This window comes from Rhipicephalus sanguineus, chromosome 4 (assembly GCF_013339695.2).
Source record: "Rhipicephalus sanguineus isolate Rsan-2018 chromosome 4, BIME_Rsan_1.4, whole genome shotgun sequence".
In the NCBI taxonomy this organism is placed as follows: Eukaryota; Metazoa; Arthropoda; class Arachnida; order Ixodida; family Ixodidae; genus Rhipicephalus; species Rhipicephalus sanguineus.
The window spans coordinates 115,365,474-115,388,949 of NC_051179.1; the positions used below are offsets into that span (position 1 = coordinate 115,365,474).

The 23,476-nt window shown below is 47.5% G+C and overlaps 1 protein-coding gene across 2 annotated transcripts in view; it reads right to left on the reverse strand.

Annotated features, from left to right (window-relative positions):
* Positions 1 to 17,271, reverse strand: part of LOC119390606 (uncharacterized oxidoreductase MexAM1_META1p0182) — a 54,890-nt gene extending 37,619 nt beyond the window's left edge. For both annotated transcript variants that reach the window (XM_049414876.1, XM_037658195.2), the window contains exon 1: positions 17,132 to 17,271. In XM_049414876.1, the coding sequence (XP_049270833.1) occupies positions 17,132 to 17,168 (37 nt within the window). In that variant the 5' untranslated portion in view covers positions 17,169 to 17,271. The remainder of the gene's footprint in view (positions 1 to 17,131) is intronic.
* Between the last annotated feature and the right edge of the window lie 6,205 nt (positions 17,272 to 23,476).

Sequence of the window (23,476 nt, forward strand, 5' to 3'; positions counted from 1 at the left end):
ACTTCAATCAGTTGGATTTAAAAAAATTAGAAATGGCCTTTTTGAGAAACTATTTTCAAAGTTCGACGTTTTTCGTAAATTACTTACGTTTCAGCCCAATTATCCAGTGAAACGGGGCGCGGTAAAACCAGGCAAATTATTTTAAAAGAGAGCGACGGTATCAAAGTTAATATGAACCGATTTTTTTATCCTCACCTTCACTTCCTTAAAGCAATAAATTCCTGAATTACAGGTATTTTGTGCGATTTGCCAAGTTTGTGATTTTTTCTTCAAAAGTGATTCGACAAGCAAGCAAAATAATAGACTCATAAGACTCTATCTCACTTGTTCTTTAAGGGGAATAAATATTGTGGCCAAGAAGTGCACCGTTTTTTTCCCTGGGTGCGCTGAAAATTCAGAAATCGCGAAATTGGCGGAAAAGTGCTATTTTGCAGCCAAAATTGGTATATTTTTTTTTTCAGGTGAACAAAATCCTTTTTCACAAAACTGACTTCGACACCATTGTTCTGGGTGTAATGCCTAGATCTACAGTAAATTTAATCAAAATCGGGAATGGTGAACGGGAGCTCGTGTTCGATCTTATCGATCACCCAGCATAGCCTTTTATAGTAAATACAGCAAGTGGTGGGAACAGGAAGGAGGCTGAGGAGGATGGAAAGGAGGACGGCAACGCCACCAGCTCCGCTGCTTCCTCATTATTCGTGCCACTAGTGCATAGCTGGCCCGAATTTTTTTATAATTACAAAAACAGGCGTCTCACTGCTGAGCAAGCACTTGTGCTATTCTGGAGCTTGTCAGAGAACTTTAACAATAGTGATGACGCGATGGCTGGTGTTCCGAATGCGCATTGCTTCTCCGGAAACACTCACCCCCCCGAACTTGACTGGCACGTGAAGGCGGTGCCGCCGGTGCTCAACTAGCGAAAAAGTGCGCACGAAGTACATGGCCGTTGTGCGAAACGTTCCGCTACGTGCAAATTACTTCGCGCCATTTAACGAGCAAACGTAAACTGCCTCAAGTGGGCAGTGGGACATATGGGTCCTACTTTTTTCTTCGCAATAAACACTTCTCGACTTTCGAATTGCCTTTTTTGGAAACCAGAAGTGGTTGATAACTCAGGAATAATGTTTTCAACACGATAACATTTGTTCGCTCACTGTGTCCACCAAAGGGTCAAGTAACAAGAAGTCTAAGGGGAAATATGCTATTCGCCGCCGGTGAGGTTTGAACTTAATATTATCATTACGCCTGCAATGCATTTAACAGTCGAGCAAGAAAACTTATCATTAAAATATTCCAGCGCAAAAAAAGAAATACTTACACAAGAAAGAAACACAGCCGACAAGGACGAGCGCGCTTCTTGTCTGTTCAGTTTATTTCTTCTGTACGTGTAATTTCTTGCTCTGAATTCTTGCAATAAGTATGTAAGACCAACTAGCCCAATAAGCAGTCCTTCTGATATAGTCGATGTTTATGTATGTATGTATGTATGTATGTATGTATGTATGTATGTATGTATGTATGTATGTATGTATGTATGTATGTATGTATGTATGTATGTATGTATGTATGTATGTATGCGTGTATGTATGTATACATGTATGTATGTATGTATGTATGTATGTATGTATGTATGTATGTATGTATGCATGCATGTATGTATGTATGTATGTATGTATGTATGTATGTATGTATGTATCAGGGGCGTAGCCAGGGGGGTTGGGGGGTTGAAACCCCCCCCCAAATTTTTCGATTTTGTATGTGTATATATACAGGCGCACATACAAACGCACGCACGAACATACAAAACGGATGGTTGAACCCTGCGAAAAAAATTTCTGGCTACCCCTCTGGTATGTATGTATGTATGTATGTATGTATGTATGTATGTATGTATGTATGTATGTATGTATGTATGTATGTATGTATGTATATATATATATATATATATATATATATATATATATATATATATATATATATATATATATATATATATATATATATATATAAACATAGTCCATCGAGGTCAGTTCTATTTGACCAAGGTGGCGTGGTGCTACACTGAACGCAGCGGCAGGTGCCGCTGTCCACATCCGCGAGTTTGGGATGCATCATCTGCCGCAGTGCACGTGGCCCGGCCTCCTGGATCATGAACAGCGCACCGAGGCAACTCCGTTGCGCTGCTCTTTCAATGGTGCTCTCCAAGGTGTGGACCTGCCACCTGGTCCTCGCAGCTTGTCTCTGGGCTCGGCTGCCTCTTCATTATTATTTCACCTGTCACCAGCTGTTGAGGAACACGTCCCCGCTTGAAGACGTTGAGGTCATAACAGGAGTGACGTATGTCTTCCGCCTCTTTACCGTGCCCTGACATTTCCACCTTAGATGCAGAGGTCTCATTGCTGTCAGTCTTCGGTGAATCCACGATGGCTGTTGGAAGTGGGCGGAATAGTGGTTTGAAATCTCGCTCTGGCTTTCGTTGACGTCGGAGCTTGGGACACAGGTTCGCTGAGGTGTCGTGTTGCAGAGTCACTATAGGTGGTTCCAGCTGCGATAAAAGGTCTCAAGCAGCGATCGCCGTGCACTCCTTCATCAAACTGATGTTCTAATTTTCTTTTTCTCTCTTTTCTTCGGCGCCTGCATCGTGCTTCTGCGCTTGTGTCGTACGCCGGGTTCTCTGAACCGCTGCTTTCAACAATAGTGAGAACCGCCTTTTCACACACATCTATCTCTGTCGTCTCCGCTCGTTGTACGCGCTTCTGCTTCGCTCCACGCACGCGTCCTCCTTATCATTAGACGTGCCGTCAGAAGCGCATTCGCGTTCGTCCTTACGCCCACCTGGCTTGTTCCTCGAGCAAAGCTGGCTTTGTTCCTGACGAACCGCGCGCTCATCGCTGACGTGCTGAGCACCTACCGCTGGGACAACGGAATTAGTGGCAAGAGAGGTGCTTCCCAGTGTGTTGGCCAAGTGACGGCGCATCTGTTCAATCAAGGCTTCCCACTTCCTACCGTACCGCTCCAAGATCTCCGCAAGAGCGTCGCTCCTATAGTCGTCCTTCGTGTGTTCCATACTGCCGAATCCCACCGCTGCCACCAAATGTAACGGCCGCTCAACACAAGCAAGAAATATACACTCAACACTGTATTTAGCGAAAATGTACTGTACGTGTATTTTCGCGCTTTAATATCGCGTTTGAGCATGCTCGACAGACCTCACCAGTCGCCCCGGTCTCAAATTCAATGAACTGTATGCAGCGCAAGCGCACCTGATCCACTCATCACGTGCATTTTTGAAGGACGTCTCACTCGCCACTAAATCTAAGTACCTAGAAATTGATGGCAGCAGAAGCAACACTAGCCTGGATCGACGTTCAATAGAATCAGAGCCCTAGCGTTATACAGTTATGACAAGCTGGCTCCAAAGCGCTGCGAGCGCGTCGCGCGACTCGTAGGCGCAAGTTGTGTTTCGCCTAAGCTATCAAGTAAAGCATTCTGAAAATGCGGCTTTTGCTGCTGTTGCAGATGGGTATTTTGAAGGGCCATTTGGTACATGTTATAATGAGATGAAACCAGCGCGAAAATGGGACGGAGGGTACGAATCAAACAACACAAGCGCTGACGAATAACTGTGCACAAGTTTATTGCAACAAAAAATATACACGACAAATAAGAACCAAAAAGAAGTGCAAGATTGTCACATGGTCCCGGTGAGGCATCAACAACCATAATGTCCGCCGCGTGTCGTAATAACACCTTTAGACCGGCAAATACGCGATCTCCTTTTGAAGAAGCGCGATTGACGTCTTGCTGACGCACGCGTTCCCTTTTTTCTTGATCATGAACGCTTCGTAGAGTTCGCCTTTTTCGTCGCATGCCATTAATATTTCACCTTTCCTGCGTTCAGGGAAATATAATGACCAAGGAAGTGAAGCCTACCTTGGCTCTGGTGGAGTTATAGATAATTCCTGAAATTCTTTTTTGTTTTTGTTCCTAAATGTTTACGTCTCCATTTAGAGCAACTTTTATCTGTGCATATTTTTAATAGGACACCTGGGCTCTTAGGTTATTGGCATTAGCATGAACTATAATTTAGAAGTGCTGTTTGTTTCAATAGATAATTGAAGCTTAAAGTTCATATCACGGCCTATTTTTTAGCGAATGCCTTTTATGTTTCTTGAGAAGGGTCGCGTTTGCGAATAGCCGGCGTGTGTACAAAAAAAGCCAGCAAAGCTGTCATGAATAAAGGGGCACGAGGCACGTGCCGAACGTCGGAAAGTAGTGATGGTGTGCGAGGCTTGGAAAGTCCCCCGATGGTGCGCACTCCTGCAACGCCCGCGTACGCGTGTGGCCGGGCTATAGGGCTCGTGGCACGCGAGACGAGCCGTGGTTCGGAACCCAAGGACAAGAAACGGTGATTGTTCGGTGGAGCGCCGTACGAGGAAGGTGAAAGTCAACGTCGCACTGGCGGCGAGAGCAGCAGGCGCTTGGATGTGGAGGTAGCGGCATGAGAGGCCCGGGAAGCAGCCGTCGACCTTGGTAGACGCCGAGAGAGGCTCCCCGGACCTGCAGCACCTCGTCACAGCAGTTCCCAGTTCAACGGCAGCACTTCACCTTCCTGGCATTCCCACACGAGAGCCAACACGACAGTCCCCGGAGGGCCGCGTGATCAGTATGGCCAGGCGGACTGTTAAGCCTAACCTACCAACCATGGAAGTAAGCAGCGCGAAAAGCGAGACGACGCACACAGGGAGGAATGAAAAGAACAAGCCCTGCTAACCTGCCACTCTGCTAACTTCTGCTAAACTGCCAAGCTCGATTGCAACAGGGTTACTGTCGACGGAGACAAGCGGCTCGTCAGGCGGACGGTGACTGGAGGGACTAATCGAGTGTAGCGCCACCGACATCGACGGGATTGCACAGTGAAGAAAGAAGAGGTCGGACGTGACTTCGTGCGGCGCGGCAGCAAGGCTGGCGCGAGGGGCGCAGAACAATGAAGAAAAAAACATGGCTGATCCCTCTGTCATAGGGATCGGTATAACACGAAAGTGACACGTGTCTTCACAGAAGTACTGCTTATTGTGTAGTGATATATGAGAGCTTGTACAATGCCTATTCGTGTTTGGCAGCTATAGCACCGTTTGACGTGGATGCACCCATGTTGACAGCATGTCTATATCGCGACGACTAACGCCCATGATCATGATTAAACCGTTGCGCACGGTAGCTGAAGGTGTGAACATATATTTGGACACAGCGAATCGTGAATCCCGCGTAAGGATGATATCAACAAGCTCATAATCAACATTGGTACCCGGTATGCACTTCTTCAAAGCGTCGTCAATTAAGGAGAGAAACGGCACGGTGTGCGCTTTCTAGTAAAGGGTAGCCGACGCCTGTGCTCATGCATACATAACACACACTGCGCTTCAGCAACACGGGAGGTAGAGGTTCGTAGCCTGAGCCGCAAACGCGTGCGTCCCGCTGGCCTCTGTCTCGCAGGTGCTGCTCTCGCTCCACCAAGGCACGACATTCGCCCGTCGAACTCGCGTCCTTTCTGCAACGCATATTGCAGCAGTTTTGTTAGTCGGTGCTCTCGCAATTGAAGCAGTCGGCGGCGGAGAAATCCCGTTGGTGGACGTGGGAGCTGCACGAGTATATATCTTACACCGTGCTCCCGAGTTAGCTTAGTCGGTAGTGCATCGGGCGCTTGCCGTCGCGGCCGCAACGTCGTGGGTTCGATTCCCAGCGGGGTATCTTTTTCTTGGTTTTAAATGCGAAGCATTTCTTTGCGAACCTCTGGCGCTTTGAGCGTTTCTATCTATCTATCTAGCCGCCTACGTCTGGGCGCTCTCATGATCGCCTCCTTAACTTGGTGTAGACCATGGTGTAAGATATATACTGTTTAGGTGTGGACACTTCTCGGCTTGCATGCAGAGCGCGTTCGACCAGATAAAGTAACAACGGTGCGGGTCTGTTGGTCCGGTAACCGCAGCGGGTATCTAGCGGCGAGAAGACGCAACTTAAAGAGAGAAAATGCTTCCTGCAGCGTTGCTATAGCAACCGACGCAGTCGGCGGCAACGCCGGCGTCCGCTGCATGTCTAGTTTTTTTGCTCGTGAAAAACGCGGTATGCGTTTCTAACTTGAGTTGCTGGCGTGCCGTAGCCGCGTTCGCTGACTAGGAAATTCAGATTTCCCGCGAAGCGCCAGTTGCTACGGGAACGCGTTTTTGTGTTGAAGTTGCATCATCCCGCCGGTAGGTATCCGCTGCCGTCAGCGGTCCGACGGGCTCTCGGCGTTGTTACTTTATCTGGTCGATCGCGTCTCGCGAGTGTCCTCACCTAAAGAGTATATATCTTACACCGTGGTGTAGACCAAAATTTGCATGGGAGGATAAGAGGATTTGACGAATATGACCGCCGGGTCATGACATAAATAACGTTAATATCCTGTCGCGTACGTCGTCAAACCCTTTCCACTAGACACGTGTGGCAAATACCCGTTTACCACGGGCCGCGGTGTACGGGTATGCGCCACAGGTGATTGACAGTTTATGTCTACCCAGGAACGGCGAGAACAGACATTGGTAACTTAAATGCTAGAGAGTTAAGTAAAACCAACATCGGCAGCGTTGACTCAACGAATGAAAATAATGAAAATTAGGATCCCAGCAGGAATCGAACCCAAGCATTCTGCGTGGAAATCAGGTATTCTACCACGGAGCCACGCCAGGTCTACAAATTGGTTTGGAAAAACAGCCTACGCAGGCGTAATATCAGTGCAACGACAATTGTGGTTGTGGTGCTGGCTATCTAATTTTACAAGAAAGCAATAAACACTACGTGATACTCCTACGATCCGTACTCCTACGATACGGGCGTCATATCAGATTGACGTCTGTAGTTCCAGTGTTGGCTCCGCTTTTATAGCAGTCTAATAAACATGATGTTTGTATTCCTATGATTCAGCAAGCTATATTGAAGCATTGCTCGACCCCGGAGGAATACATTAACGAAAGTTACATATGATATCCACATCACCGCATCGTAAAGTGCACTTCGTCCACCAGAACGACGAAGTGTCCTCTTCGTTTCTTAAGAGGCTGGGCAATGGCCTTATGCTGACCGAGGATGATGTCAGATTGATTGACAGCCGCTTTGTAGACTAGGCTACATAGGCCACATACGCCCAGGTAGTCTACGAATACGACAAACACCATCCACTGATGTTGGTCTACGTAGCACTATCCAGGCCTACCAGCCTCGATTGCCTATACCCTGCCAACGCGAAGGGTGGCTTCAGGTTCCGACATGTCGCCGGCTCTGTCGGCAGACAATTTGTCGACGAAATGACCGAGGCATCCACGAATTTATCAGCTCTACTATACCATATACTTCAATACACATGGACCCCTCTTCACCACAATCACGACCGGATCCTATAACAAGTCATGAGCAGCTGCTGGTGCTCACTGATCATGCTGATCATACCCTTGTTCAAGAACTGTCAAGAACTTCTTGCACACGTACACACGGGTTCGTTCGTGAAACGCGCGTGCGTTCTCGGGACACGTATAAGCACTACATATCAGCTTACCGCTTCTGGTGTTGGTAATACCCACGTTGTCATTGGCAGCGTTACCCTACCGTAAACAACTGCGTATGTAACACATATGCAGTTCTTCAACATATATATATATGCGTATAAAATATATACAAATCTTTAGCGTCATTTTCTAACGTGTCGCTCAGTAAAAAAATTTAAGTCACAGTCACCTACCCGCCGCATGCTTCGCATAACATCGACTCCCACGGTACGGGGTATCTGCCGAGTTTTTTTTTTCTTTATCACCCGTTGGCGTCCATTTTATCAACGTCATATCCGTGACGGATGTACTTGGTGGACCCCGGCATAAAACACTTTCGTGTTAAAAGTTGGTTGGTTTTAGGCTTCGGCGCTAGACGGACGCGTCGAGTCGTTTTCTTATGTGTGCTCCACAAATTGGTGACCCAGACGTTTGGTACAAGTAGCAACTTGTGCCTAATCGGAACGTGCAACACGAAACAAAAAATTGGCCGCGTATCTGCGTGCTTCGCTGCAAATGTCGTGTAAAGACGATAGAAGAGGCGCTGTGTGAGATATGGACGCCATCTGGCAATACGTCGGGAAACATGAGTGCTGTATTGCGTGCTGGTAGTCCCGGCGCAGCAGCAGGCGAAGACCGGCGGTGACCAACGCGACCGGCGGGGACGCCAGCCAGCCCGAAAACGCGGTTTGGCGCGAAGCGCTGAAGCATAGAAACGTCCGCACTCAACGAGTACTCTCCACACACTCTTTTATTTACACGTCGCCTGGGTAAAACAGGAACGCCAGAGCGGCGCCCACAACCGGCAGCCTGAAGGCCGCCCACAACGCTGCTTTTTCATTTTTTAAATATTTTTTTTCACCTTCTTGGCCTTCTCAAAACTAAATTTTTTCAACACCAACCCATGGCATTCGTACAGTGCAATACAGAACCGAAACCTAAACACAACAATGAGCTCGTGCGAAGGGCACGGAGGAAGGCAAATGTCAGCGCAGTCGCATTTTCAGCTTTGTTGAAACAGCGCTCACTAGACGACGACGAAGTAAAAGGCACAGGACAGGCAGCGCATGTCCTGTGCCTTCTTTTACTTCGTCGTCGTCTAGTGAGCGCTGTTTCAACAAAGATGAACGCATACCAACTCGCTCAAGCTTCCATTCTTATGCATTTTCAGCGCAGCTTAAGAAACTAGGGTCCTTAAAATTACGTATGTATGCATTTTCTATTAAAGGAACACGCCACCTAATATTTACCTAGTGATGTTGCACCTCAGATATGCATGATATTTACTTTTTGATCGACAACGTTCACAAGTATGAACAGCCGCACCAGTTCAAAACGGCTGGCCCTTGGGCAAGTGGTTCAACTTTGGCCGAGTGGCTGAATCTAGGGACGTGCCGACAAACAGAAAGACAGAAAGACAGACCAAAATTTCTGCGTTTAAGTTCCCCAAGAAAGACTATCGTCTTTAAAAAACGTGGAGCCATGTCAACCACCGGCAACGAACGCCAGCAAGCCTCGACCAACTCGGCCAACGCCGAGACCTCTTCAACCGCTGCGGTTATTTCGAACACCATCCGACTGCCAGAGTTCTGGGAACGGAACCGCTCGGCGTGGTTCATCCAAGCAGAGGCCCGTTTTGAACTCTCGCGGATTACGTCCCAGACTCACAAGTACCTCCTTGTGGTCGACGTGCTTCCAGCGGCCGTCATCGACGAAATTTCCTACCTTCTCCATTCGTTCGCGCACGTCCTACCAGAGTCGCCTTACGACGCAATTAAGGCTGCTATACTGGACCGCACGGCTATGTCGGAACGCACACGGTTGCAACAGCTACTCTCAATCGAACAACTCGGCAATCAACGGCCAAGCCAGCTACTGCGTCGATTCCTTAATCTGCTCGGCCCACGCGTTTCCACTACGGACAGCACCTTCGTCCGTGAGCTATTCCTTCAGCGCTTGCCCACCCAAGTCCAGATGGTGCTGGCAACTGCTTCAACCCAGAATTTGTCAGAGCTCGCTACAGTGGCTGACAAGGCTATGGAAGTTGTCAGTCCACTTCCAGTGGTTCCAGCTGCAATTCCGGCTTCAGCATCGCACGCCGTCAGCCCTTCACTGACAAAGCGGTCCGAGCCAGAATCACCATCATTTCCCGTCGCTGAGTTATGCGACAGACTGGAGAAGCTTCTGGTTGCCACTACTCGTAGGAGCGCTTCTCCTCCTTCGCGTCGACGTCGCCGTTCTCCATCTTATCGACGCCTCCCATCCATCGAGAGCCAGCGCAACAGTGAATCACAGCAGTCTGACATTTGCTGGTACCACCGCCGTTTTGGCGCTCGCGCGCGTCAATGCCTCCTCCCTTGCACCTGGTCGGAAAACCGTCCGGCCGACCGCTAGCGCCGACAAGCTGTCACGGGCCTACCCCATGTCGCGTCTTCTATGTCAACGACAAGGTCACTGGGCAACGCTTCCTAATTGACACAGGCGCACAGGTCAGCATTCTCCCTAAGCTTGCTCGGCACGCATCGTGTTCGCACGGCTGCCTACCACCCCCAGACCAATGGCCTCGTAGAACGCTTCCATCGACAGCTCAAGGCAGCACTGATGGCCCATGGCACGCCATCGCAATGGGTTCAACGTCTGCCACTGGTACTTCTGGGTATCCGCTGCGCCTTGAATTCAGACTTCGGGTGCTGGAGCGCGGAGCTCGTATACGGCACTCCGCTCCGTCTGCCCTACGACTTCTTCTCCCCAGAACCACCCTCGGCAGCTCTGTCTACTCACGAATACGTACACCTTCTTAGGGACCTCTTCCGGAATCTTAAATCCTGTCCGACACGTCCTCCTCCAGACCGCATACCATACATTACATCTGACATGACCAATGCAACCCACATTTTCGTGCGCTTTGGACCTATTCGGCCTGCTCTCCACCCACACTACCTCGGGCCCTTTCCGGTACTGGAGAAACGCGAGTGTACATATGTCGTAGATGCTCATGGCAAACCTGACACCATCGCACTGGAGCGCCTGAAGCCAGCCTACTGTGAGACGACTCCCACAGTCGCCTGGCTCAATCCAGTGCCACATGTCTCCGTTCCCGTCGCTGCGGACACTACTTCAATCCGCAGAGTTTCCTGGCAGTGCTGATTTCGTTCGCAGACCATGCGGCTCTCTAAGGGAAGGAACTATGTAGCGCCACCGACATCGACGGGATTGCACAGTGAAGAAAGAAGAGGTCGGACGTGACCTCGTGCGGCGCGGCAGCAAGGCTGGCGCGAGGGGAGCAGAAAAATCACAGCATATCCACGGAGTGAATGATGATGAGTGGGCGAAGCTGCGGAGGTTCATCGGTAAACCGTGAATCTTCCGTGAATTCTGCCCAGTACATCATCACCGACGTGAGATCGGGCGCGTTTATACTAAAGGTTAGATGAGCTATGACGACTTGCAGCTCACTTTAATTTTACATGTACGCTGTGAATTTTCATTGTTTAGAAAACCATTGCTTTCGAAAAATCTGGCGTCTTTTGTTAAGCAGCTGGCGTCTTTTCGTTTTGCTTTAGAAACATCTGGCGTTCTTTCGTTTTGCTTTTAGAAAACATCTGGCGTCTTTCGTTGGTTTATTTCATCAATCAACGGCGTTTCGAACAAAAATTTTACTGTTTATTCACGCACAGGAGAAATCTCACCAGGCACTACCTTGGAGGTAAACAATGGCTGCTAATGGGAATGAGAGACAGAAGAAGTCGGCCTTTAGCTAACACTTACACTTCTACTTCTACTACCGTTTCCTACTGGAACATGCCAATGGCTGCTAATGGGGAATGAGAGACAGAAGAATTCGGCTTTTAGTTAACGCGCACGCTGCGAATTTTTTATTGTTCAACAACGCACAGGAAAAATCTCCCACCGGCACCACCTTGGAGATCAAAGCGTAAGACTTGTTACGGACTGCGACTACTACTACTGCTACTACTACAACGACGACGACTACGAGGGACGAACGGGTGCCGCCTTAAGGAGCTTCGCCCCTAAAAATAAAGAAAAAGTTGGTAGGTTTTAGGCTTCGGCGCTAGGCGGACGTGTCGAGTCGTTTTCTTATGTGTGCTCCACACGAGAACGTCGACGGCGAGCGCGACGCAATACGGACGACGAAGGATCGACTTTGACGTCGCGCCGATCGTACGACAAGCAAGGAGGCTCCATTTTGGACGCTATCTAGAAGCTAGTGTGGCCAGACTGTTAGAGGGGTTAGAGACCCAGCTTAGCCTAAAAATGCTTTTGATGAATTTTTGTTATATGTATTTTTTTTATTGTGTGAATTTCGAGTGTGGTTTCGGTTGTTTTTCGGATCGCGTTTAATAAAGTCTCTTTGCCGTGCCACCGCCGTCTCCCGTCTCTCTCTCTCTCTCTCTCTCAATCCCATCCTCATTGCAAGCGCTCCCGAGAAACCTTAAGAAAAGCGGAAGAAGGGAAGAGCCAATCGCGCCCCTCATGGCTCTGCGTTTTCACTTCGTCTCTGCGGCTCGCGTGATTAAAAAAAATCACGCCGCATCCACGAATTGAATGATGATTGAGTAGCTGCCTCGGAGATGATCGGGTAAACAGTGAATGCTCCGTACATTTCCTCTAATATCATATAGAGACGTGACACGTTGTTATAGTAGCGATTGTGGTCAGGTTGTTGTCGAACCACAAGCGGTCGCAGACCTTGCAGCTGTGGCCGAACGTGTGGTCGGGGAAATCACGCTTGAAGCGCGCGTCGGCGCCACTAACTTCAGGTAGCGACCGCTTTCGGCGCTTGGCCGCTGCATCCCGCGCCCTTACCTTTTCGAGGTTATCTTGCCGCCGCTTCCGCGCTGCTTTGGCTTCGCGGGCTTGTATCTCGGAGTCCGCAGGACACCTTGCGAGCCCTCCGCTCCGCCGCCTTGTCTTCTTCGTTTATGTTATTAGTATCGAAGCGCACTGAATGACGACTGTCGAAAGAGAGAGGAAGCGCGCAGTTGTTGCCCGCCAGCGATCTCCTATCAAAGTAGAGCACGCGCCGGAGTCGAGCGAGCGCCGCATGCTACAGTTGGCTATGCTATATGTGGTTTTGCCTGCGTTAATATCATCATGAAGGCGCTCGAAGAACAAGAGGAAGAAGACTTCTCTTTCGCACGAGCTGCGCCTGTGGCGGTCGCCTCTGGAACTAAGGTTACGGCGCGGGACTTCGCCCCAGCTTAAGAACCTGGCGAGCCAGCTCCTAAGGAATTCTAAAAACGGCGTTCGCGTGGTTCGTCCTAAAGTCACATGTCCAGCCTCGCGTTTCGTTGATCGAGGAAAGTGAGCGAACTGCGCGTTCACTTCGTATTTATAGCATTCGCGTGATTAAAAAAAAATCCGCAGATCCCACGCATTGTGGGAATCGGTTTCATGCTAAGCAGTCAGCGAGCACTTCTATGCTGTATTTTATGGCTTTGAGACAAGGGTTACGAGGTGAATCGATGTGTTTTTGTAAGTGTAGTAGCTGTGTGCACATCGTGGGCTTACCAGGGACGTCGACAAAAGTGGCGTTTAAAGGGTAAGTTATGATGCGAGGTAACGTCAGCCCTCACGTTAGAGTACATACGTCAGTATTATCGAAACTAAGTACACTTTATGGTGCAATCATGCGAATAGCATACGTAACATTCGTTAATTAAGCAGTGCTTCAATATAGTTTGTTGAATCATAGGAATACAAATGTAACGTTTATTAGACTGCTATAAAAACGGAGACAACAGTGGAACCACACCCGTTAATGTGATATGACGCCTGTGTCATAGGAGTGCATATGTAGAGTTTGTTGCTTTGTTCTAAAATTAGATGGCCAGCACCACAACCGCAATTGACGTCGCACCGACATTACGCCTGCATAGGCTGTTTTTCCAAACCAGTTTATTTATTTAAAATACTGCCAGTCTCATGTCGATAGCATAGCAGGTGGGCGGTAGGTGGGTGTACATAAATGTAAATTTGAAACAACGGGCAAAAAGCAAATACAGTAATTTTTCAAAGTCAAAATACAAAAACCCGTAATCAGTAAACAAATGCGACAAACTGACATAAACTAAAATTGGAATCTTCAACACTGAAATATGAATCAAATAAGCAATATAATTTTACAACAAACTAACTTATGCAACAGAAAGAATACAAAAAAAACTAGCAAGAAAAGTTTCGCTCAGAAAAGTGGAATTTTAAACAAACGTCATTACAAAGAATTCGGTTCAGACAAATGGACGTTGAGAAAACATAATTACACAAAAGCTGTCTTTCTAACTACGTATGACATCTTCTAATAACTTAACAAAATGGTGCTGTGATACAGTTTTAGTTATGGATGCATCTAGGCTATTCCACTCATGGACAACACACGGAAAAAAAGCTCTGGCGTGGCTCTGTGGTAGAATACCTGATAGCCACACAAAATGCTTGGGTTGGATTCCTGCTGAGATCTTAAAGCAGCACTGACACAAAAATTTTGCACCTTGTCTTTTTTGTTGCAATAGATAGCTTATGATCCACTTATCACGGCTGCAAACCTCGCTTGCGCGAGTGTGCGACGGTTATTTATTTAGAGACGTTTTTAGAGCGCCCAGTCGCAGTTTCGGTTTCAAAGCACCGAGCTGGGCAGCACTACTTCCGGAGGACGGGTAGCCACAGCTGGCCACGTGAACACGCAAAATTGTGACGTAGGCGAGGCGCGAGCGTGAGTGCGGTGGGCGCCGAACCAGGTGAAGTGGCGCCAGCTATGGAGGATTATAAACAACTAACAAACGCGTAATCTATGTCCTCCGAACATTCGGAAGCGCCCATCTCGACTCGCTAAGCTTACAGCATCGATTATTTGACTATGGCTCTCAAAAACGGCGCCGAATCGGGACGAATACATTGCTGTCGAAGCTTAAGGACATAAATCTAAAGCAAATGGTAGCATCAGTTCGGAACTTACACGTTACAGAGCGCACGGCGGCCACTTGATAGATTCGAAGTGGACGACAACCGCTTTTGGCAGTGCTGCCATGTTTTTCGGAGGCGCGAATGCCTCGCCGGCGAAGCTTGCCGTGCAAGTTGGACAGCTCTCGCGCGTGCGGCGACGGCCGACGTTCTGCGGCACGGTGCCGTTGCGGCAGGCTTGCCGCTAGCGTGAGCGGGCCATAACATCTGCCAAAGGGCACGACGAGCGAACAGCGGAAGAGAACACAACCAGAACACGCCAAGCCGCAGGCACGGAGGAAGAAATGGCAGGTAGCACGGCACAAGCGCAAGGGCACAACCAGCCACCAGCCAACACAAACTCGTGACGTAGGTTTGTTTACACACCCCCCGCGTTGATGTCGGCGTCGCGAAGCGCTCGCATCTCGCTCAGTCGCGCGGCATGCACTTTAAAATTGATTTTAAATATGTTCTAGGCTATATTGGCCCTTGATATTTCGTAGACGCTGTGTACGGCTCCGCATACATCTATTTAACTCATTATCTCGCCTTCGAAATATTGTGTCAGTGCTCCTTTAATATATATTCTTTCCATTAGTCGGGTCAACGCTGCTCATGTCGGTTTTTCTTAACACTCTTGAATTTAAATTACCAATGTCTGTTCTCACCGTTCCTACGTAGATATCAACTGTGAATAACCTGTGGCGCATACCCGTACACCGCGGCCCGTGGTAAACGCGTATGTGGCCCACGTGTCTGGAGGAAAGGGTTTGACGACGCACGCGACAGGATTTTCACGTTATTCATGTCATGATCCGCCGGTCATATTCGTTAAATCTTCTTGCCCTCCCACATCAATTTAGGTCTACACCAAGTTAAGGAGGCGATCATGTAAGAACCCAGACGTAGGCGGTTATACAGATAGACAGATAGATACGTACATAGAAACGCTCAAAGTGCCAAAGGTTCGCTAAGAAATGCTTCGCATTTAAAAGTTTAGCAGGCTTTCGCGTGGAAAGTGGAGCAAACGCCGCGGAAACCTTATGCGCAGCCACGCCGACCGCTTGGACAGTACAAAAAAAGAAAAAAAAAACGGTGTTCGAGCGACGCTGATTACTGATGTCTTGAGGAGCAAAAGCTATAACGAAAAAAAAAAACCAAGTGAAGAAGGACTGTGCATTCATACGGTGAAAATCGACGGAAATTGAGTGAGTAGTGAGATACTTAGTAAAAGTTAGTTATATAATATGTCTAGGCAAAGTGTGGTAGCGGGCAATCGGGAAAGCACGCGAAACAAAGAAACCCCATATATCGAAAGTGACCCGATTACAAAATGATACCCAACTCTCAAAGCACGATTCTAGGCAGCGATTGGTAATATTTATCGCAGGTTTCATTCCTAAACTAAACGTGATGCAACGTCTAACAACTCGAGAAGTTGAATTTCTAGATCATTCAGTAATTATTTTCATATGCCTATTTTTTTCACATGACAAAACCAGAATCAATTCTAGTAGGAATTTTCCACGTTTGTAGCTCCAGCCAACGGAGCATTTGAAAACTGTTTAGGTTGCACACCCTTGTAATTCCAAAGTGAACGAATTATTGAAAGACACACCGAGTTGGAATTTAACCAAAATTCGTGCTTAGGAGTTTCTCAAAACCCCCCAAAACTTTGCAAAACTTTAATACAAGCTCTACATTGCTCGAGTCACATTGGTCTGGTCAAGATGTATGAGCTCAGAATTTCACTTCACGGAACTGCGACACGGGCTAAACTACGTATTTCTGAGAATTTGTAAGTATTTGCTCCAAACCGCCATTTCCGTCGATTTGAAAAAAAAATTATTGACTCAACTTGATAGAACTTATAGAATCCACTTTTTGATGATTAGTATAACATGTCTCGCTCAAAATGATTGAGTTGCTGTCTCGATTATTTTGCATATTATTTATGTAATACTGCAAATCAGAGTGGGCCCGAGCAGGCGAGGACAAACGCATGTGAAAGCAACTGTAAAAAAAAATTCTGAGGATTTCGGTCAAATTCAGGATAATATTTCGAGTTATGCCGTGGTGCAGGGACTCCGGAATAATTTTGACCATTTCCTATTTCTTCCATGGGGACCTAAATTAAGTACAATGGCCCGAGTCTCTGGGTTCAACAGCGCGACAGCTTAGCCGCTGTGCTACTGCCGTTCCTTTTTTTTTTGTTTATTGGATCAGCTACCATGCGGCGTAACAATCGCGGGAATGGAGTGGGAATCGAGTTTGCAAACAGAAAAAAAAGCACTTCAATTGTGAAACAGAAAGCGCTATCTACTAGGGTAATATAAAAAAAATGTAGAAACTAAAGCTCACACACTAAAGAATGACAGAAAAAATCATTAACACAAAAAACACATGAACTACTCGACTGGATCAAGCAAAATGGAACCATTAGGCAGCGCATTGTAGTTATCTGTTCGTCTATAGAATGAGTGTGTAGCAGTTCGAGTACTCAAAAAGGCAAGAAATCCTGCGTTCCACTCCCCCACCCTGTTCTTCTCGAACACCTTGCAAAGAATGCGCAAGCTTTCAGAACTCACCCGTTATGATGGCCACTTTACCCCTGAGGTCGGGCATCGTGCGTGCAATTGCCAACAGTCCGAGCGGCAGACGAGTGCGTTCACTGAAAGAACCTCACGGCGCGGCCTTGCGAAGTCAACTGATGACTCCCGGCGTGCTGCCGTATAAAGGCATGCCGCGCAGTCAGGTGGAGGCCCCGTCCCCTCTTCCTCCTTTCATTATGTGCCGCGCGACAGAGCGAAGCGCATCCTTGTAGTCAGCGTGTTGTTGTACGGCGTCTGTCGTAGGAGCCGGCCTCTCATTTAGTCACTGCTCGATGAACTCCGAATTGCGTGCTTGCGTCACTAGTACGCGGGCGATAGGCGTCAACTTGTTTTTGTTGCCTTCGCAGCTTATTAAGGCGAAAGCCTTACATGCCTCATCAAACGCGAAAATTCACCGTCGGCGGCGTCTACTTGAGTGATGCGAAAAAGCATCATCACGTGATGACGTCACCATATGACGTGCCCTTACGACGTCACCAGGACGTCACAGATTGCCGAAATGTATGACGTCATTGTCCCGTGGCTTCGCCGTTGGGTCAAAGGTGGAGCAATCCGGGAGGCACTTCAAAACCCCGTAAATGCCTGCGATCCCGGGGGCTGTACAAAACCACGTAAGGTGTTCAAAGCGTTCCTGGGGGGGGGGGGGGGGGGGGGGGGGGGGGGAATTGGTACAATAGGCTGAAATGAAAAGGAAGATGGCTTTCGCCTCCGAGTAGACTTAGGCGAATGCATGAGGGACCTGTGAATTATTTATTTATTTATTTATTTATTTATTTATTTATTTATTTATTTATTTATTTATTTATTTATTCTGATACATATTCAGTTAATTCAGTCGTGGCGCTTTAGGAATGTAGTAGGCAGTCATTAATTCTAGTAATTATGTCGTCAAATATGAGTTAAGTGAAGGAAAATCTGCTGCGTACTGGAACTGTTCATCGTGAGTAGCAGCCTCTCGAGCGGCAGTTATCACTGCGCCAGTGAAGAGGCCAGTAAAAGACCGGGAGAGAGTGATAACAATAGGAGGACTACTTACATGTGTATAGATAAGCACATAATGGCTCATAGGAGGCTGCTGCCCTCGCACGCTTGACACAACAGCTTGACCTGCGTACGCTAATCTGAGGGCACTCAAACTACCGCACGCAGCTCTATCGGCTGTGGTTGCAGAATATCTAGAGAGTTGTTCAGCTGTACCAGAGGTCGGCAACCTGCGGCCCGCGGGGCACTACGATGCGGCACGTCAGAACCTCCCCTTTGTCACTTCTTATCTCCAATGTAAAGTTCCTTTCTCGTCTGTAGCTTCTTATCTCGACTGTAAAGAAGCTCCTTCGGTATTAAACATACATTATTTATATTTCAGAATAAATAAACAAGATTTCTATTCTAGTTTTGTACACTACTGTCCATTCGCCAATTTTTTTCTCCTTGCCTGCGATGCCCCCCCCTCCCCCCGATTCGCCGTCCGCCCCCCGCCATGTAGGGGCTATCGGCGCTCCGCCTCAAAAGGTTGCCGACCCCTGACCTATAACAATTGCCAAATTGTGTGACGCAATATGCCTTACCGTACATGAAACTGCGTCTGTAATCTGGAATTGCATTTCTAATTCCAGCAGCAACTCCATTGAGCGCAGTCCAGCGAAAAATTCCTAAGCATATATCTATAGTCATCAATTTGCTAGAAATGACTCTCAATCTCGTTCTAACACTTTTGGATTACTGTCATTGCCACCACAGCAAAGCCGAGAAAATCAGGTTGATCTGCCAATTTTTAAGCTTGTTGACGGCATCGTATACTGCACCGAACTGCTCAGTTTCATTTATTTTCGAATTCCTCATGAAATAGCCTGGAACATCGACCGTTTCCTGATTTCGCCTACCTCTCAACACTGAAGCGTGCACAGGATATGAAGTTTTTGCCGTGGTTATTTTTTTATATTAAGGTTTTTCGTAGCTCAATGTCATTGTTTTGGTCCGAGCTTTCCACTGCTTCACGACAGTGTCGCACATTGTACATGACCTTTTGCTTTCTTGTCTTTCAGCCTACAATGATAATTGTATACGATTTTATTCATCATTGACATTCTACTGCTTTATGTTATAGTACTGTATGCCCTGTTGTCCCGACTTTTTTTACGTCGTTGCCTTGTTCTATATTTATTTTCTCTGTCAATAAAAGCAATTAAAAAAGTCCGGTAGATCTTATTCATTGTAGGAATCAATTTCATGCGAAGCAGTCAGCCAGTAGCAGTCTATGCAAAAATTTCTGCTCTGAGCCAAGCGTTAAGAGGTGGATCCACGTTTCGGTCTAAATTGAGTTGTGCGCGTATCGCGGGCTTACGAGGCACATCGAGTACACTGACGTATAAAGGGCAGCCTATGGTCGAACGCAGCGTCCGGCACTCACCTTAGAGCAGAGATTTCAGTTTCATCGTCACGAGATGCACGCTACGGTGCGATAACGTGCATATCATAAGTAGTTGTCGTACACGTATTCGCGCAAAGGTTGACTACAGAGTCACGTGTACATACGTAATGTTTATTACATTCATATAAGAGCGGATAGCCAACATTCCAGCACATCTGGCATTACATTGACATCACGTTTATGGTAATGTATCTTTCAGGTAACGTAGCCAGGGGGGGGGGCTGGGGGCCCGCCCTCCTTCCCCCCGAAATTTTGATGATACATGGTGTTTTATCGGAAATAAAAAACGAAAATAGGCGTTTTTCTTAAATAGTCAAGGCTTTCAGCGAGTGCCCCCCCCCCCCCCCGAAAAAAATTCCTGGCTACGGGCCTGGCATCTTTCTAAAGCAGTTTGAAGCGCTGGCGTGGCTTTGTGGTAGAGTACTTCACTGACATGCAGAATTCCTGGGTTCATATCCGGCTCGAGTTAGGATCTTTATTCTTTGTTCCCACCGGGATATTTTCCCCATCGACCACACCGCCGACGCCGGATTTTCTTCGACAGGCGCTGCGCCTCCCGCTGTCGCGTTAAGATTTCCAAAGTCTGGGTTGATATACATTGTGAATAAGTGGTGCTCCGCCATCAGAAGCCCCAACGACGGAGATCAGCTTTGGGTCGTCCAGACAGTCCACGATGCGGCGGTCAGGCTTAGCCTGCCCGTCCCAACGTGGGAGGAGCCCACTGCGCGCTAGTCACGTCCCTCAGGACAGCTTAATAAAGCTTGACCAACCAACCACCTGTGGCGCATACCCGCATACCGTGAGAGACGGTATGCAGGTATGTGCCACACGGGACTGGTGGAAAGCATTTCGTGGCTTACGCGAGAGGGAAGCCACGTTATGCATCTCATGACTTGCGAGTCGTGCTCGTCATACACTCATGTCCATCCGATGCCAATTATGACATACACTCACAGAAAAGATCCAGAAAAGGCCCTACTCTTCTCCATCTTGGCCTGGAATTCCCCAAACGCAGACAACTTCGACAAGACCCACCTTGTACACATGACAATACAGACTGCCAGCTGTCGCGGCATTTAGATTGCCATTAGCTACTCGCATAGCGCGAAGACGTCGTGAATATGTTGTTGGGAAAGGGGAATCGCCATACATTGTCTTGCGTACTAATCAGGCGCGGCAATAGTTTCGTATAATTGTAAACGAAAGCAGATGGAGCTCAGCCAATAGGATATTGCTCGGATGTTGGTTCGAACAAAAATTCATTATTCATAGAGCTCGTTTATCTATCTAGTCGCAGCAAATGACTCAAAAATTGGCCGCGTATCTGCGTGCTTCGCTGAAAATGTGTAAAGACGATAGAAGAGGCGCTGTGTGAGATATGGACGCCATCTGGCAATACGTCGGGAAACATGAGTGCTGTGTTGCGTGTTGGTAGTCCCGGCGCAGCAGCAGGCGAAGACCGGCGGTGACCAACGCGACCGGCGGGGACGCCATCCAGCCCGAACACGCGGTTTGGCGCGAAGCGCTGAAGCAGAAGAAACGTCCGCACTCAACGAGTACTCTCCACACACTCTTTTATTTACACGTCACCTGGGTAAAACAGGAACGCCAGAGCGGCGCCCAAAACCGGCAGCCTGAAGGCCGCCCACAACGCTGCTTTTTCATTTTTTAAATATTTTCTTTCACCTTCTTGGCCTTCTCAAAACTAAAGTTTTTCAACACCAACCCATGGCATTCGTACAGTGCAATACAGAACCGAAACCGAAACACAACAATGAGTTCGTGCAGAGGGCACGGAGGAAGACAAATTTCAGCGCAGTCGCATTTTCAGCGCAGCTCAAGAAACTAGGGTCCTTAAAATTACGTATGTATGCATTTTCTATTAAAGGAACACGCCACCTAATACTTACCTAGTGATGTTGCACCTCAGATATGCATGATATTTAATTTTTGATCGACAATGTTCACAAGTATGAACAGCCGTGCCAGTTCAAGACGGCTGGCCCTTGGGCAAGTGGTTCAACTTTGGCCGAGCGGCTGAATCGAGAGACGTGCCGACAAACAGAAAGACAGACAGACAGAAAGACAGACCAAAATTTTTCCGTTTAAGTATCCCAAGAAAGACTATCGTCTTTAAAAACGGCAGGCCTGCGCGGAAAGCGCAGCACAGTCACAGCGAAAGCTGGCAGAGCGGCGTTCCTAGAGCCCATTATAAACTCTCTTGTGGCTACTAATACAAGTATATTAGCAACGTACCCACTACGCCACAAATCACAATTTTTGGGAAGTTGGGAAGCGCCCACCACGACATTATTCGTTATTGTCCGGAGAAGCGAGGTACCATCTGTAAGGCGTTATGTGCATTTTGTTGATGCGACAGTTCATGACGATGAAGAATTATGGCTGAGCCCTTTGTAATGGGTTGGAAGCTTTAAACTACCCACTAGTTACGTAATTCATATTGTGTGACGCCCGGTCGTTATTTAACTGTCCCATCACGTTTCATAACCTACGTTAACTGGAGAAACGGAGAGCGAGAGAGGGAGAGGGAATTAACTTTATTGAGACCCTGAGGAAATGGATCATGAGAGCCTTATGGGCTTCCTTGGCAACCAATAGAAGTGCACTTGCGAGGAACCCACTACGCTATAAATCATCATAATTTTTGTGAAATAAGGAAGCAGCCACTATGCAATTTTTCGTCATTCTGCGGAGAACCGTTGTACTCGCTAAACACCTGTAAGGTATTATGTGCACTTTGTTGATGCTGTGACTGATGACGATGAAGAATTATTGCTGAGGCCTTCGTAATGGGTTGGAAGCATTCAACAACCCACTCGTTGCGCAATTCGCATTGTGTGAGGCCCGGTTACAAAATTGGCGTTTGTGTGACGTCTGGTTGTTATTTTACTCTTCTACCACACTACATTCCACATGTTAATCTGGTTCCTTCCCAACCTGAAGCCAGTATAGGGTATTTTTGCAACGGAGTTTTAAGCATCGGCATGGCTTTGAGGTAGAACACTGGGCTGCCACGCAGAGGGATCAGGTTCGAACCTCGTTCCATCCGGGAAATTTTTTCTTATTTCCTTTAATTTCTTATTTCGTGCGATAGCGGTTACGGACGGCGGCGGCGGCAGCGGACAACTACGGTGCCAACAACGGCCGTTGAAATGATCTTATAACAGCTTTCGCTGTAAAACGTCGTGCACATTGGTCCCCATATCTCCCAACAGTAGGCTAAGTGACGCTAAAATAAAGAAAAGTACAAAGCCCGAAGTAAGTCAAGCGAACAACATCGCGGACACGGGCAAGGGTGTAACAACTATAAGCCAGCTTTTGCAAAAGCTGTTACTTTGCAATTTCTAATGGTGACGAATGTATAATTGACCTCTAGGTATTTAAAAGTGCCAACTCGCTCTAGCAACTTAGTGTCGTAAATAAATTTGAATGAAATATTGAGTTTATTTCTATAAGAATGAAATACCATGTACTTTGTTTCGTCAGTGTTTAGCATGAATGGATTTAGTAAAAACCAGTCAGACACGCCAGTAGTTGATCATCTATTGTACCCTGTACTTTCGAAAGTGATTTACCAGTGTTGACTGCTGCTGCAACATCTGCCTATATTATGACATTAGGAAACAGAACCATTTGGAGAAATCATTGGTATACAGGGAAAAGAAAATTGGCCCTTACGCGGATCCTTGTGGCAATCCATATTGCTTTTTTAGCGCAAAAAACGACACCACAAGATAGAAGACGGATCAAGCGCTGTGTTCCGTCTTCTTTCTTGTGGTGTCGTTTTTTTGCGCTAAAAAAGCAATATGGGTCGTTTACTGTTTGTTCCTACTCTTCTCTACACTAAGAAGTTTCAACACAAGATAGCAACT